Genomic DNA, 17,283 nt, shown 5'->3' with positions numbered 1-17,283 from the left:
GCCTAAAACAGGAGAAACTTGCAGTTTAAACATAATCAAAACATGTCATATGAAATCACACCCGAGTCATACCCAAGTTATACCCAAATGATATCAAAATGGCCGTTGACGTGTTTAAAAGTTCTCTGCCAAGACCACTTTGGATGACAAAGCAAAGGTATCTTGGCCCGGCCCATCGGTAAGCATCCACGGACAGGTGGTAATAACAATACATGCTTTCCCGTACTCCGTACTGAGATCCATTCGAGAGGGTAAGCTCAGGCGGGTACTCCATCTCTCTCTCTCACCCCTCGAAGCACAAAATAACCACATTGGTGCTTCTTCTCTTTCTTTCATTTTTTCACTTCAGATTTTTGAATGGCCCCTTTTGGGTGCGCCCTATAACCCTCGGTTTTCGCATTACAATCATCTTCCATCACGATCGGCTGCGGAAACCCTGTTTTGAATAGTTTTGGACGATTTCTCGAAGCCCTTCGACAAAAACATCTACAACACGCGCACCTAGAACCCCTTATTTGCTCAAGACTTACGTCGCTCATGAAATTGTGTTACCCTCGCCATCAACCCCGTGAACGCACCCAGACCGGCAATCTTACCCTGCGCTTAGCGCTGTCGGAATCCGGCCATCGAAACCGGATGCTTGTCTGCTATCAATAAACAAAGTTTCTGTCAATTTTCATGCCCTTTTGGGGCGCATAATTAGCCTAGATGGCTTCCGTGCGCTTCCCTGGGAACAATGGGGAGGACAGCAATGGGGAGGACAACAACGAGCAAGGTGGTGATGTCGGGGAGGTCAGCAGCAATGTCTCCAAGCCAACTCAACGACAAAGATGGGCCACCACGCGAGCTCCTGGAGCTGGAGGCATCAAGAAACGTGTTTCTATAATTGATCGCTTCCACAAACGATCAGATATGAGAGATGAAAAGCGAAAATCGACCAATACAAGCACCTCAGCCAATAGTGGACCCGAAACCCCGCAAGAAGGACTAAATCGGAGAATCTACTTCAGCATTCCCATCCCGGAATCCGAGCGCGACGAGGACGGTCATTTGCGCATCACGTATCCCAGAAACAAAATTCGCACTGCCAAGTATACGGCACTCACCTTTGTTCCCTACAACATCTGGCTACAGTTTCACAATATTGCGAACATCTATTTCTTGTTCGTCATCATTCTTAACGTATGTAGCGACAAAATGGGTTCCCTAGCTCCAACCACAATTCCCTTTGGCTGATGACATTCTAGTTCTTCTCAATTTTCGGTGCCAACAACCCCGGCCTGAACGCCGTTCCTCTCATCGTTATTATCGTTGTGACGGCTATCAAAGATGCTATTGAGGATTGGGGACGGACTGTGTCTGACAATCAAGTGAATAATTCTCCGGTTTACAGACTGGTCGAGTGGAACAATGTCAATTCGACAGAAGAAAACATTGATTTATGGCGTCGTGTCAAGAAGGCTTGTACCAGAGGTTTGATTGCCTCGTATAAGTGGCTTGTGTCTCAATTCCAAAAGAAGGAACAACACGGAGATGACAACCGAGGGCAAAGACGCGGCTCATTTTTGAGTACAGCAGATCCTCGGTCGTCGATTTATACACAGCGCAACTCCATAGTCGCCGAAGACGTTGCCATTCCTTTGACCGACGTCCCATCTCCTCAGCCTGAAGCTCGCGAAGATTGGCCGATGATGAGTAATCCCGAAAACAAGTATCTGTCTCCCGCCAGCGCAGCTCGAGAGAGCGTCGTGGAGCCTACGCCGGACAAGAAACATGGAACCGTCTTGGATATGTTCAAGCAGACATCCGGGAAGGCTCGGTTTAAGCGTGAGCACTGGAAAAGTCTGCAAGTTGGCGACTTTGTCCGGTTGTACAATGAAGATCCGATTCCAGCTGATATCGTTATTTTGTCCACTTCTGACCCGGATGGTGCCTGTTATGTCGAAACAAAAGGCCTAGATGGAGAGACTAACTTGAAGGTCCGCCAAGCTCTTCACTGTGGCCGTCAAGTTAGACATGCCAGAGACTGCGAGAAGGCCGAATTTGTTATCGAAAGTGAGGCCCCGCATGCCAATCTGTACTCTTACAATGGTGCCGTGCGCTGGGACCAGCGTGATCCAAAGTTTCCTGAAGCCCCCCGTAAGGAGATGGTTGAGCCCATCTCTATCAACAACATCTTGCTCCGTGGTTGCAGTTTGAAGAGTACCGAATGGGTTCTTGGTGTCGTGCTTTTCACCGGCGGAGAGAGTAAGATCATGCTCAACTCCGGTGCGACTCCAGCCAAACGGCCTCGTATGGCAAAGGCTCTCAACTGGAACGTCATATACAACTTCATCATCCTATTCCTCATGTGTCTTGTCGCAGGTATTGTGAATGGAGTCGCATGGGCCGCGCCAAATAAATCTCTAGACTATTTCGATTATGGGTCCTACGGAGGCTCACCACCTGTGACTGGCATCGTTACTTTCTGGACCGCTTTGATCCTGTTTCAGAACTTGGTTCCTATTTCGCTTTACATTTCTCTTGAAATTGTTCGGACGATCCAAGCAGTTTTCATCCACAGCGATCTCTACATGTACTACGAGAGACTGGGGATCTATTGTGTGCCTAAGTCTTGGAACATTTCAGACGACGTCGGTCAAGTCGAGTACATCTTCTCTGACAAAACTGGCACCTTGACTCAAAATGTGATGGAGTTCAAGAAATGCACGGTTAACGGCCTGGCATATGGAGAGGCTTACACGGAGGCTCAGATCGGCATGCGGCGTCGCGAGGGAGCTGATGCCGATGCAGAGGCCGCAGAGGCTCGGCAACAAATTGCTGCCGACGCGATACGAATGCTGGGCCTGTTGCGTGGAATCCATGACAACCCTTATTTGCATGACGACCAGCTGACATTCATTGCGCCGAAATTTGTGGCTGACTTGGCAGGACATTCCGGTGAACGGCAGAAGCACTGCACAGAGGACTTCATGCTGGCTCTTGCCTTGTGTCATACCGTTATTACCGAGCATACTCCCGGGGATCCCCCTCAAATTGAGTTCAAGGCCCAGTCCCCCGACGAGGCAGCGTTGGTCAGCACTGCTCGAGACTGTGGATTTACTGTTCTGGGCCGAGCCGGTGATGACCTTCTCCTCAATGTTATGGGCGAGGAACGCACATACACGGTTTTGAACACCCTTGAATTCAATTCAACCAGAAAACGAATGAGTGCAATCATCCGAATGCCCGATGGTACCATTCGCCTGTTCTGCAAGGGTGCGGACAGTATAATTTACTCCCGTCTAGCCCGTGGCAAACAACAGGAGCTTCGTCGACAAACCGCAGAGCACCTGGAGGAGTTTGCCAGGGAAGGGCTTCGGACCTTATGTATTGCCGACCGCCTGCTTAGTGAAGATGAATACTATACATGGGCTAGAAAACATGACGTTGCTGCCGCAGCGATCACAGACCGCGAGGAGAAACTAGAGAAGGTTTCTAGTGAGATTGAACAGGAACTCATGCTTATTGGCGGAACTGCCATTGAAGACAGACTTCAGGATGGCGTGCCTGACACAATCCAGCTTCTTGCAGACGCTGGTATCAAACTTTGGGTCCTTACCGGTGACAAGGTCGAGACCGCCATCAACATTGGCTTTTCTTGCAACCTCCTCAACAATAACATGGAGCTGATTGTGTTGAACATTGCCGAGACTGAATTCCAGCAGGCCTCTGACGAACTCGACAAGCATTTGCAAACTTTCGGGTTGACGGGGTCTGACGAGGAACTTCTTGCTGCCCGTGCTGACCATACACCTCCTGAGGCAACGCATGCCGTGGTCGTCGATGGTGAAACCCTCAAGCTAATGCTGTCCGACGACTTGAAGCAAAAATTCCTTCTGCTGTGCAAGCAGTGCAAGGCCGTCCTTTGCTGCCGTGTCAGTCCCGCACAGAAAGCCGCTGTCGTTAACATGGTCAAAAACGGACTGAACATCATGGCTCTTTCTATTGGTGATGGTGCTAACGATGTGGCTATGATCCAAGAGGCCGACGTCGGTGTCGGTATCGCCGGTGAAGAAGGTAGACAAGCCGTCATGTCGTCTGATTATGCTATTGGCCAGTTCCGGTACCTCCAGCGCCTGCTTTTGGTGCATGGGAGATGGTCTTACCGTCGCCTCGGAGAATGTACGGCCAATTTCTTTTACAAGGTATGTCGCGTTGGTACTGAATGTAATCTTGTGTCCTCACTGACTGTTCTCAGAATCTTGTGTGGACATTCGCTCTGTTCTGGTACTGTATCTACAACGACTTTGATTGCTCCTATCTCTTCGACTATACCTACATCGTGTTGGTCAATCTCGCCTTCACTTCACTGCCCGTGATCTTCATGGGCATCTTCGATCAGGACGTGGACGACAAGGTCTCTCTTGCTGTGCCTCAGTTGTATATGAGAGGTATTGAGCGTAAGGAATGGTCGCAACTTAAGTTCTGGTACTTGGTACCCTTGACTCAAATCTTGAGATGTGTCGAGATATACTAACTTGGACAGGTTATACATGGCCGATGGGATGTACCAGTCAATCATCTGTTTTTTCATGCCTTACCTTCTATTCGCGCCGGCAAATTTTGTCAACGAAAGTGGACGGAACATCAACGACCGAGCTCGTATCGGAATTCTTGTCGCATCCTGTGCAGTGATTTCTAGCAATCTCTACATTATGATGAATACTTACCGGTGGGATTGGTTCACTTCTCTGATCAATGCCATCAGTAGTATTCTCATCTTCCTGTGGACTGGCATCTACACCTCATTCACTTCATCTGGTCAATTCTACCATTCCGCCTCGGAAGTTTATGGATCATTGAGTTACTGGGTCGTCCTCTTGATGACTGTCGTGATTTGCTTGCTTCCGCGTTTCACGTACAACTCCATTCAGAAGGTGTTTTTCCCGCTTGATGTCGATATTATCCGCGAGCAAGTGACTCTGGGCAAATTCAAGCATCTGGATGCCATAGAAGATCCCCCGATGCCTCCCAAAGAGGCCGTCTTGAAGTCGGCAGCTCCCAGCGATGCATCGGCTACCTCCTCGGAAATAGTGAAGCCAGTACAGCCCGTCATCAAGCAGGACACTGCCGTTCTTGATGAGGAGCGGCCCTTCTACGCTGTATCTGTGGCCCCAACTGCAAACACCCACAACCCCCGCAGTCAAAATGGCAGTAACGGCACCAACTACACCGCCAGCCTGGACCAGAATCCACGACCACAGTCCGTGGACTATGTCCGCCGGTCTCCCGACCGGACACGGCATTCGTTTGACCGGAGTCGACCGAGCTTCGAGCAAAGCAACGACTTCACCTCCGCTGCCATGCTCTCCCGGATGGAATCGTCGCAAACACCACGCCAGAAACATGAAGACCCGTTCCGGACTCCTGACGATCCTCCTGTACATAATGTGATATAGAGGAGCGCATCTTGTGTTGCACTGAACCTGATAACCGGTCACTGATGACTTTACTGAGAGCGTCTGGTTTTGTTCCTTGTGATTTCTCCTCGCCATTCCTATTTTGACGAGCAATATGCTGTGGTGTTTTTATTTTTGAAAGCCTTTTATATTCCCTGATAGAAAGCAGGCGTTCTGGTATGCTCCTTTACTCTGTCGGATGCTCAGCGCGACCTTCGTTTTACCCCCTTCGCTCTTACCATTTCCTGCTTACCCGCTGCCTCCAATGCTTTTCCTTTTGTTGTTCTGACGCATGCTCTATATTGGCCTATGTTTCCCTTGTACAGAAGCGTATTTGTTTATGCAAAATGCATGACACCTGCGTTTTAAGGTTTCCTGTTGTCTGTTTCCCATCTGAATGTCGTATCTTGTCAGATCATCTTTCTGCTTTTCATTCTTGTTAATGTCTTTTGTTTGTTTCCATCAAAAAGGACAAGACAGCATAGGGGGTCGCATTCATGTATTCTATTCATTGCTCTCAGCGAGGAAATTGCTTAATGTGTCCATTTAATATTCCTAATGCGCTGTTCTGGAATTTCCAAGTGTAGGCTCCTCAAGCAAATCTGCCTACAGTGTAGTCTTGAGTTGTAAAAAAATCGCCAGGTCCCAGATGTTGTCCCATTTGGGTAAAATGGAGCGCGTCTACGCGTTGACAGTAGCTTCACCGCCCGAACAATCTGCCAATGGCACTTCGGCATCCCGCGTTTGCTTCGGGGATTTTTGTTCGCTATCTTCTCCTCGTTTGCTTTGGTTAAACATAGAGTCTCATTCTTCGAGGTGGAAGGCGACTTAAATCTCGTCGCCGATCTAATATCTATCTGACCACTCAAGTATCAACACACTGTGGTTAAATACATCACTCGGTTGCGAGGCCACTCCTCGCTACTATCAACATTACTTTGTCCTTCGCTTGAGCCACACCATTTGATTCTCTCATCAGCAGCTGAGTCAAAGCTCGTGAAATTACTTTGAGATCAGTGACAACTCTTGGCAAAACGATGTTCTAGCTGCTCTGCCCATGGGATGAAGGAAATGCACGCACTCTGTCATTTTGATACAAATATCTCCACAATTCGAGACTTCAGTCGCCATGGAGTTTCTGGCTGCGATTAGGTAGACCTCATAAACCCCCTCGAGACGTATGAGCTGAAACTAATTCGATTGCGTTTTGTACAGAGAGCTCAAGGCCCTCCCGGAAGCCATCCACCTCTTCTGCCCCCGGAAAGACGACGATGATCACGGACGCTATGAAAATTTAGAGCAAGTGGATGAAGGTGGGAAAGCTATTAAGGATATTGTGGCCGAAGCGACTGCTCGAAGAGAGAGTTTTCTCTCATCCATGCGCATCCTGGCATACCACAAGGATGGCGTAGAGGACGATCAGAACTGGATCCTGTGCAAACTAGATGAGTCGCTGGAGAAATGTGATTTATGCATCAAGCATTATTACATTGGTAAGATTTGGCTCATGGACCTGCTGAAGGAGGAGAACTATCACGAAGATGATATTGAGGCATTCGCCCAGAGAATCGACGAGTGGGACATTAGGCGAATCACTCGCAACTTGACAACCGCTAAAACACAGTTGAAGCAAATCCCATTGGAAAAAATTGGCTTGGATGTTTTAGACAGGGCTGCGTTACTGTCAATCTTCGAGACACTGAGCTGTGAAGCCATGCTGCGCAATGAAAGTCTTCTGCAGGAATATTTCGATGAGCCATTCAAGCTCATTCAAACAAAACGAAGCTTGAAGGTTTCAGATTACATTCCTGCGGTCTCTCGCTTTCTTTTTGATTCTAATCAATTCCGAAGCTTCTGGGCTATTCAGTCATGGTCACGATACCCGCGGTCTCCCACTACCCAAGAATTTGAATGGGCGGTACGCGATGGCCTCTTAATGGGCCTACGAGCTGCATCACAACAGCCACCACAATTTGCAGTCATTCAGAGGTTGTGGCGAGGCATGCCGCTCGTCGTCCGAAAGCTGGACAAAGAGCAGATTACACATCAGCTTCGAGGTTTGGAAATAGACCCTTGCCGTCTCTCCGTGGATCATCTCGCTATACCTGCACCAAGCTTGCGATTCCTTCTCAACACAATCCAACTATTCCTTGAAAAAGCTCCAGTTGACTTTTGGGATGCAATGCAAACGATTTCTCCCCAAGCAATCATGGAACAAACTTTTTTCAACACACAATTTAGTGCATTTCTCTTAGAAACCTCTGAAGGTGAGCCTTTTGAGAGGTCGGCATTGAAAGACATGCTCTCCTGGATCAATCCCTTCCTCGGCTCATTGAAGGGTGCCCACCAGCCATCTGCCTGTCGGTTCTTGGCATTACAATTACTCGGTCGCCTTCAAGATACCCAGTATCCCAATTTGTCACGGTACCACTGCTTTGATATTGGCTTGGCCAGCCTCCTTCAAACACTACGCCGCTTCACGGAAAATGAATCTTCCCGGGGCACAGTTACTCGGATCGTGTTGGCAGAGACAATGGGAGTGGTTGGTGATACAATTAACGTAATCATCAACCCTCCGACTTTTGATATTGAGCGAAGTCGGCAGGAGGACATTCGCGCGCAGCGCATGGAAGTTGTACGCAACACCTTGGCATTGGAGTGTCAGTCATTGAAGACCGATTATGAGGCCCTTTTGAAGCACGGTACCCTCGCCCACGGAGTTTCTACCTACTCGGCGCCCATATGGGATGCTGTTATTAAGCACCTCCACCGAGACAACCTCCCGCTATCAAGTTCGGCCCTCCTAGGAATCTTGCCCCTGGTTGGGTTAGAGATGTTTCCCACGAAAGGAGAAGGGAACAAGGAGAAGACCCATTTCAATATGATCTATGGCCATCTCACCAACCTCTCAAGTCGGATCATCGGGCGACTCGCAGACTTCCCACCCGAGCACCTTGAAACGTTGTTCCGAAGTCAGGATACTAGTAGCGCTGTGATTTCGGCTTTGTTTGCCGCCGACTATGACACTTACACAGCTGCAGTTGATCTGATCAAGGCCGTCAGCAGCCAGTCAGCTCGACGAGATGCCATCTCTCACCTCCTCCAATCTTCGTTCACAACTACGATCTACGGCCTCAGTTGGTCATTTCGTCGGATCTCTAACATGAAGACCTTTGCACCCGCCCCAAGAATGCTACACACTGGTACAGACATTGTAGAGATATTATGTGACAGTCAAACTGGTATGCTGCGAACTCGTAACCTCACTGATCGCCGGGAGGTCATGTCGCTGCAGAAGCTCTGGGAGTATCTGTGGCTGGCATTGACTACGATCTTTGATGAGACCGAGGCATGGCACCTTCGGGGTAATGATAAGACTGTCATGCTTGAATTTTGCCGTGACACGATCCAGTTCGCCGACCTTCTCTTTGATCAGTATGGTGTGTTCTTGGGGGCTGTAGGGAATGCAGATCCGGGGCAGACCTCTGCCTCCGAGAATTTCCTCAAGTCACCAACTGCCACAATGAGTGCCATGGTAAAATGGCTTAGGTTGAAGGATGAGTTTCTTGCAACTACTCTCGTAGGGCTGGTGTCAAAGCTTCTACGCAGGCTGGGTGGGATGAATGTGACCACTGTGAGGCCAGATGCATTGAGCTTTATTGAGGGAGTTGCTGTCAATGGCACAATCAAAACAATCCTCAATCAACGTGAAAAGGCAGAATTAGTCCGCTCATTGGAGGCGTACTACAAGAAACCTGTCGTCACTGCCTCAACTGCTTCTCTCAAGAAGCAGTCTTCGATCACCGCTTTTGCCAAACCCTCTGATGTCTCGAGCCCTTCCTCTCGCATCACCAGTGACGATGACTTTGATGATGATATTTTGAACGACCAAACTCTTCTTGAACTGTCTTCTTCTGTCGAATTCAACAAAGCTCGCCTCGCAACCCAAGCTAAACGGGAAGCTGAAAAAGCAGCCAAAATGCGATCCTCAACAGCTGTCAAGAACCGTCCGGAGATATTCCGTCCGAACATGTTTCCCAAGTCAGTTCCTCCTGTGCGCGCCAACGATGACACCACCCACGTTCTATCTTTCCGGGAGAAGCGCGAACGGGAAAGGGAGGCCAAGAAGAAGCGTGATCTGATTGAGCTCGCGAGACTCAAGAAGAATACGCCCGCACATGGTGTTGGGGAGCAAACAGCTGAACAAGGCTCTGGCCTGAAAGGTATTGGTATCAAGGGTAAAGATCATACAACCCCCGCAGACAGCATGATGGTTTCATCTGGTGATGAGTCTGATTCCGAGAGCGAAGATGAGTTAGACAAGGAACTCTTTGGTGCCAAACCGAAGAAACCCGATGCTGTCGCGGCCTATGAATTGAGCAAGAAACAATCTCTCCAACAGCAACCCATCAAAAAGGTCAAGCGCCATCGGTCTGTCAGGGACATGCGGGCTCGCCTGGCTCCAGATCTGGGTTCTCTTCACCACTCAATCCTCTCTTGGGACTTTTTTGCAACCGGCGATCTTCCTCCCACCACGGACCGCACTGATTATTCCCTGGTCTCAAACACGTTCCGCACACCCGATGACTATCAGAGAACATTCGAACCTTTGTTGATTCTTGAAGCGTGGCAAGGTTTCCAACAGGCGAAGGACGAAGGTTCTTTCCGACCCTTCGAAGTCAAAGTCATGACCCGGCTGGCTGTCGACTCGTGGATCGAATTCAGCACCCAGCCGCTTGGTCTTCCCCCAAAGGATTTTAGCTTGGGTGAAGGTGATTTGGTGTTATTCTCCAACTCGCCCAAACTCACAAGTGACCCAAGTGTGCCCCATGTTCTCGCGCGTGTCTGTGGTGTCAATCGGAAGAATAAAAAGATGGAGGTCACATATCGGGTAAATCCTGGGAACAACAAGTTCCTGTCTTCTTTTGGGCCGGGGACCGAGGCCTGGGGCGCCAAGATTACTTCTTTGACCCCGGTGGAGCGTGAATACGGTGCTCTGATGGCGTTGCAGTACTATGATCTATGCGAAGAGATTGTCTTGGCTAAGCCTTCACCTCTTCTCACTTATTCAGATACAAGGCTGCAGCCTATCATGGATAATTACTCCATCAATCGTGCTCAGGCCAGAGCCATCAAGTCAGCTGTCGACAACGACGCATTTACTCTCATCCAAGGTCCTCCTGGCTCGGGAAAGACCAAGACCATCATCGCACTTGTCGGAAGTCTCCTAAGCGACGTACTTGGGAAACAATTGATCAAAGTTAATGGTGCTCCTGTTGCGAGAAACGCTCTTTCGAAGAAACTTCTCCTGTGTGCGCCTAGTAATGCCGCTGTCGACGAATTGGTCATGCGATTGAAGGATGGTGTGAGGACGACTAATGGTCGGCAAGAAAAGGTCTCTGTCCTGCGTCTAGGAAGAAGTGACGCGATCAACACCAAGGTGTTGGACGTCACCCTCGATGAGATGGTCAATGCCCGTCTGAACCAGGATCCCAGCAAAGGAAATGGAGTCGACTTGCAGAAGCTCTACGAAGAGCATAAGACAACTGATACTTCATTCAAAGAACTTCGGGGGCAACTTGACGAGGCACGAGCAAAGGGATTACCTCCTCCGGAAGAGCTAGAGCGCGAGTTTGACTTAATGAAAAAGAAGCGATCTCAACTCAGCACTTCCATTGATAAGGCTCGTGATCAGAACCATACGCTGGCTCGTAATGCTGATATGCATAAACGGCGGATCCAAGAACAAATCATCAACGAATCTCATGTCATTTGCACTACCCTTAGCGGTTCTGGACATGAAATTTTCCAGGGTATGAATGTCGAGTTTGAGACCGTCATCATCGATGAGGCGGCACAGTGTATTGAACTCAGTGCTCTTATCCCACTGAAGTACGGCTGCTCGAAATGCGTTCTTGTCGGTGATCCCAAACAGTTGCCTCCAACTGTTCTATCAAAGATGGCCTCCAAGTTCCAGTACGAACAAAGTTTGTTCGTCCGCATGCAGAAGAATCACCCTCAAGATGTGCACTTGCTGGATATCCAGTACCGTATGCATCCAGCCATAAGTCATTTCCCCAGTGTTACGTTCTACGATGGCAAATTGCAGGATGGACCAGACATGGCTAAGCTTCGCCAGCGTCCGTGGCATCAAAGCGAGCTTCTCAGTCCTTACCGATTTTTCGATGTTCAGGGCATGCACTCATCTGCGGCCAGAGGCCACTCCTTAATCAATTACGCAGAGTTACAAGTGGCCATGCAACTGTATGATCGTTTGATCACGGACGTGAAAGAATATGACTTCGCGGGCAAGATTGGCATCATCACACCTTACAAGGGCCAACTGAGGGAGCTCAAGAACCAGTTTACCCAACGATACGGCGAAGACATTCTGAGAAAGGTTGATTTCAATACAACCGATGCCTTCCAAGGTAGAGAAAGCGAAGTCATTATCTTTTCTTGTGTGCGTGCATCCAACAAGGGAATTGGTTTCTTGGCTGATATCCGCCGTATGAACGTCGGTCTCACCCGTGCCAAGTCATCGCTTTGGGTTCTGGGTAACTCGCAGTCCCTAGAACAGGGTCAGTTCTGGAATGGTCTCATTAAGAACGCACGGGAGCGAAATGTCTACACGGAGGGTGATATTGTGAAAATCCTGCAGAAGCCGCAGTTCACCGGCTACAAGGAGATTGAAATGGTCGACCTTGGCACCGAAGAAACACCAGACTCACCCGACTATGAACCCCCTGCACCACCTATTTCCCGACCTTCATCGGCCTCTGTTGGCCTTGACTCGCGCTCCGTCTCGGTCTCTACTTCTAGGCGTAGTTCACCCTCAATTTCACGACCGGACGGACCTTCTGGGGGAAGCAAGGGCTTAGATCCGACGAAAATGTGTGGGATCTGTGGAAGCGCCAACCACTTCACCCACAACTGCGACAATGACGAGGCAAAGGCGAATGCTCGAGGAAACTGTTTGCGCTGCGGTCGGGCTGGTCACACCAAGGTTGCCTGCCGTGCTGAACGATGCCTTGAATGCGGCGAATGTGGGCATTCGTCCCACAACTGCAAGTCCACAAAAGTTCTTTCGAAGTTTGAGAAATCTCGCCTTGGGAGGGACGAGCTCAACCTCAAGCAACGTCAAGATTCATTCACCGAGCGACAGCGACAGCGTCAACTGGGAGGCCATAACCCCAAAATCCCTGTTGTTCAAGCTACGAATGCAAACCCACCAGCGAACCCTGTTGATAGTTACACGAAGAGAAAACGTGATGACTCTTCCTCTGATGGACCACAAGCGCAACGTCCTCGTACCGGACAGCCGCATCCCCCAAACAATGCCCCCAGGGGCCCATTGGGTCGTGGTCATCCCGGTCTTTCTGGTCACCCGGGTCTTTCTGGTCCCTCTCGCGACAACCCAGTGGCCAATGCTCGCCATGGCAACAAGGGCCCGGCAACCAACTGCCCGCCAGGAGTGAGTTTTTCCGTTCACTGAATCAACTAACTAGCTTTCACCCATACTGATCCTTTCTTAGGGTCTTATCAAACCTTCTCGCGATGGCCAAGCGTATCCGACCGAAAATGACCCGACAAGGGCCCCGCCAATGAGACCAGGAGCATATGTAAGCGTAATGTTCTTGGTTGACTTTCTTGTTAATTCTTCATACTGATATATTGTCAATCTAGGCTCCCAACCAAGCTGCTCCCAAGCCCCGACCCCCGATGATCCGCAAAAAGAAGGAGACAGATCCTTTCATCCGGCCTAAGCCAAAGCGCAAGTAAGTGCTGCAACGGCAGTTCCGACGCACTTGTCAGCCTTTATATGACGCCATGTCATGTCTGTCGTGTAGTTAATTCAATAGTCCCACACCCCAATGATGAATATCATCTTGACATGCATCTTCCCTCGTTTTTCCAGCGGTACACTACTACCTACATTCGGTCTACTCACTACTCCCCTATGTTATCAAATCCTTTGACATGCCTCCAGAAAGATATCTCTCCTTGTCATTTACGGAAAATGTATACAGATCCTGGTGCATCTGAGACATATATCATCCCCCTTGTACGGCCTTGATCCTTTAAGACGATATTATGCAGTCGGCTCGAACTAAAAAGATGGTACGAACTGTCGTAGCAACGCGCCCGTCACCTGTTGGGTTGACGAGGCGGTAGGTACCACTTGGACGACGTAGGCTAACCTCGGAGAATAGCGACACGGTGAGCAGGATGGCGGAATGCGTGAAGATTTAACTAGGGATCTACGTGGGATTTGCAAATTTGTCGATGTCATTTTTCGACTTTTCTTATAACTCGAATCACAAAATCCACTTTGAAAGATTTGTGGCTTTTTTTTCTACCGCTTCCTTTCAGGTGTCTTTTGAGATCTTCTTTCGATGGAAGCTTAGCCCTTTGACCTTGCTCATTCCTCCATGAATTTTTCCTTGCTACTTTTCCTTCCCATCTCCTTTTGTTATCTATGGTGTCACTATCCAGAACCGATGTTATGTTGGCCAAGAACAGCCAGCCCGAGGTGGCGCCATTGGCAGCTAGTGACCGCCGTGGGTGACCGATCAGATAAGATTGCCATCAGCTGATTTCCTCCGCACTTGTTCCCTCCTGCTGTCTTCTTCTTTGCTCCTCTTAAAGTTCTTTTGAAGCCAACTTATCTATCTGGTTAATTGCCATGATGGTCTCTCGTTCGGTTTCCATTCTCACCGGTGCTCTCGCACTACTTTTACCCCTCACGGCCAACGGCTTTGTTGTCCCGCCTCCAGACAATCTCCAGGCCTTCCTTGAACAACCAACCAGTGGCCCAAACCCTAACTATATTGAAGATGAAAACACCTTAAACCGCCCTTCATGGTTCACCTCGACATTGATGGCCCGTCGCCTGCTTGCTTTGTCACCCTCCGGTGTTATCTCCACCAATTTCCCAGAGTCCCTTCCACCTTCCGCACATGCTCCCTCAGACGTTGCCGGCCTCTCGATCGCACTCCGCGAGTACATTGCCGATTGCGATGGGTCCTTGCCACCTGATCTATCTCATAATAACAACGGCGATCCAACCATTCTTGGCCTTCGCATTGGAACCACTTTTAAAAACATTGCAGCGGGGTCTAACCTCAGTCTCCAGTTAGACTGGTGGGATCATCTTGATGAGGCTGGTCCAGTCTACCCTGGTCTTCCTATCAGCCCAGCCGCTCTGCCTCGTGTCACCCTCTTTGGATACTTGGACAACCTCCCGTCCCCGCTTCCTGATGACGCAGCTGCAGCCCTCGAGAAGTGTTTCCTCGAGCCTCATCCCGATGCAAAAGTCTGGCTACCCAGTGCTTCTAACTCGCCTCATGCAAGTTTCTGGGCCCGGTTGGTGGTCACTCATGCTTACTGGATTGGCGGATTTGGTGACGTTCAGCAGATTGGATGGATCAATCTCACGGAGTGGCAGGGAATCCGACCACATGGCAGTTTAGAGGGCGTTGGCGATGGAAGAGGGTGGCATGATGTCCGTTTGCCAGGTGAAAAGCAGTAGAGAAAGTGTACCTAGGTACTTCCACCGGGATTAACGAATGGCTGAGTGTTCTCAGTGACGATCGCTCTAATTTTTTAATTTCTTTCTTTTAGCATTAGATTTGCGCTTGCAGAATGTGTAGCAATTAAGCATATCTCGAAATCTCTACACACTTAACAAGCATTACGAGGTACTTGGGTACTTTTGAGCTCTCCCTTCTTATTCGTCCCTTGAGTCTTATCTATGTAATGCAGCCTTATCATTCTAAGATTCTTGTCATCTTGTGCACGGAACAGATCGGGGGCAAATCTTAGGGATAAGAAGAAGATGTGGGAGCTTCATTTCTTTTGGTCTTCAGTATCTGATGTTTCTACTGAACTACCCCTTGCGTTGTGGTGTGACGTCAACTTTGACACCGAAAGAACCTGGCCACGAACCCTCCTTGTCTTGAGAACACCCATCCCATCGACTATATCTTGAATTATGAAGCTACGGATCTCTAGGCCGCACATACGGGTTGCGCAGGGTGAGTCTGCATTTGCAGCAGGCAATGCACGGTGGACCAACCGTGATCTCGACCCGATTGCCAAGAATGGCCGCAAATGGGGTGTACGTAGTATAATAGGTATGTGACTGGGACCTATCTTTTGCAAGCAGACGGAGGCTAATGGAACATGTTGTAAGCATATTGGATCTCCGATGCCTTGAATGCTGCGACCTGGCAATTCGCCAGCAGTATGATTGCCGTCGGCCTCACCTATCGTGAAGCTCTAGGTATCATCGCCTTGTCCTTCTTCATTATATCGTTGGTTATTGCTGCAAACGGTACTGTAGGCGCCATATACCATGTCCCATTCCCCGTGATTGCGCGCGCTAGCTGGGGCTTTTGGGGGTCATACATCGCCATCGTTTCGCGAGTCATCCTGGCTGTCTTCTGGTTTGCTATCCAAAATGTCAACGGCGGAAATGCCGTCCATGTCATGATTGGGGCAATTTGGCCAAGTTTCTTGGATATTCCAAATGATATTCCCGAGTCGCAGGGAATCACGACCGGTGGTATGGTCGGGTTTCTGATCTTCTGGTTGATCCAGGTGCCGTTCCTCTACATGCATCCAAACAAGCTGCGCTGGTTATTCACGATCAAATCCATCTTAATTCCCATTGCATGGGTCGCTATCTTGATATGGTCATTTGTCACCGTGAAAGGTGGTGGTGGCGTATTCGCAAAGCAGGCTCCCACAGTCTCCGGCTTCAAGTTTAGCTGGCTGTTCTTGGCCAATATGACATCGGTTCTGGGTGTTTATGCGACTTTGTCAGTGAACCAGGTACCACCCATAAGGCGGCCCTACTATCGGATTTTTGAACAGAAGCTAACGTCCTCAGTCTGACTTCTCCCGATACTCTCGCGTCAGCTCCCGTTGGCAGCTCCTTTACGTCCCTACGCTACCTATTCTATTTACTTTCTTCTCTTTTATTGGCATAGCCGCCTCGTCCGCCGGCCAAGCGCACTATAATCTCTCGTCTGTTCCATGGGATCCAACAGTTCTGATCAGTTACTGGCCCAACCGTGCGTGTCGCTTTTTCGGCGCGGCTTCCTTCGCACTAGCCTCGCTGGGTGTGAACATCTCGGCCAATTCTCTTTCGGCTGCGAATGATTTTACCGCACTGGCACCGCGGTATATCAGCATCCGGCGCGGACAGATCCTATGTGCCTTGTTATCGTGGTGTCTTGTTCCCTGGAAAATCCTCGCGTCAGCAGGCAACTTCCTCTCTTTTATGTCTGCATATGCGATCTTCCTTGGTCCAATTGCTGCAATTATGATGCTTGACTTCTGGGTTATCAACCGCCGTCGATATGACACCCTCGCTCTATACCAGCCCAATAACCCAATCTATCGCTATACATTTCCCATCCCGGGCCTCTCGGGCAAGAGTATCTCTGGCATAAACTGGCGTGCCGTGGTGTCTTTTGTCGTGGGTGTTGCACCTAGTCTCCCTGGACTGGCCAACTCTGTGAACTCTCATATCGATGTCGGCGTCGGTGTACATCCGTTTGAGTTTGGATGGCTGTTGGGCTTTGTTGCGACGTCTATTGTCTATACGTTATTATCATGGCTGTTTCCTGTGCAAGAAACTCGGATTGACCGCGCGGTTCTACCTGACGAGATATACGACAGAGGCACGGTGGTCGAAGGAATGGAAGCAGATGACCTAGACAGGAAGGATATGGTTGCTGATACACGGGAGAAAGATACGGAGGTAGAAAAGGCAGTATAAGTCTTACCTGATATTGATGAGAATTTTTTGTCCTGTCCCGAGTGGCATGTAGAT

General features: G+C 49.4%; 4 protein-coding genes across 4 annotated transcripts; all 4 read left to right on the top strand.

The window, feature by feature from the left end:
- Positions 1-708: 708 nt before the first annotated feature.
- On the top strand, positions 709-5,441 carry Pdw03_8236 (ATPase, P-type, K/Mg/Cd/Cu/Zn/Na/Ca/Na/H-transporter; the record flags this gene model as incomplete). Its single annotated transcript, XM_014677890.1, has 4 exons — positions 709-1,182; positions 1,248-4,187; positions 4,241-4,470; positions 4,529-5,441. The coding sequence occupies 4 exons, from the start codon at positions 709-711 to the stop codon at positions 5,439-5,441; spliced, it is 4,557 nt and encodes a 1,518-aa protein (XP_014533376.1).
- Positions 5,442-6,570: 1,129 nt separating this feature from the next.
- On the top strand, positions 6,571-13,223 carry Pdw03_8235 (tRNA-splicing endonuclease, putative; the record flags this gene model as incomplete). Its single annotated transcript, XM_014677889.1, has 4 exons — positions 6,571-6,593; positions 6,657-12,915; positions 12,977-13,063; positions 13,128-13,223. The coding sequence occupies 4 exons, from the start codon at positions 6,571-6,573 to the stop codon at positions 13,221-13,223; spliced, it is 6,465 nt and encodes a 2,154-aa protein (XP_014533375.1).
- A 904-nt stretch (positions 13,224-14,127) lies between these two features.
- Pdw03_8234 (FMN-binding split barrel-like protein) lies at positions 14,128-14,973 on the top strand (the record flags this gene model as incomplete). The annotated part of the gene is made up of 1 exon (XM_014677888.1): positions 14,128-14,973. The coding sequence occupies one exon, from the start codon at positions 14,128-14,130 to the stop codon at positions 14,971-14,973; it is 846 nt and encodes a 281-aa protein (XP_014533374.1).
- A 462-nt stretch (positions 14,974-15,435) lies between these two features.
- Pdw03_8233 (NCS1 allantoate transporter) lies at positions 15,436-17,229 on the top strand (the record flags this gene model as incomplete). The annotated part of the gene is made up of 3 exons (XM_066101907.1): positions 15,436-15,577; positions 15,637-16,277; positions 16,336-17,229. The coding sequence occupies 3 exons, from the start codon at positions 15,436-15,438 to the stop codon at positions 17,227-17,229; spliced, it is 1,677 nt and encodes a 558-aa protein (XP_065956990.1).
- Between the last annotated feature and the right edge of the window lie 54 nt (positions 17,230-17,283).

The sequence above is a fragment of the Penicillium digitatum genome, chromosome 3 (genome assembly GCF_016767815.1).
Source record: "Penicillium digitatum chromosome 3, complete sequence".
In the NCBI taxonomy this organism is placed as follows: domain Eukaryota; kingdom Fungi; phylum Ascomycota; class Eurotiomycetes; order Eurotiales; family Aspergillaceae; genus Penicillium; species Penicillium digitatum.
Note: the sequence above shows the minus strand (reverse complement) of the source record. Positions and strands in the feature narration are given on the sequence as shown.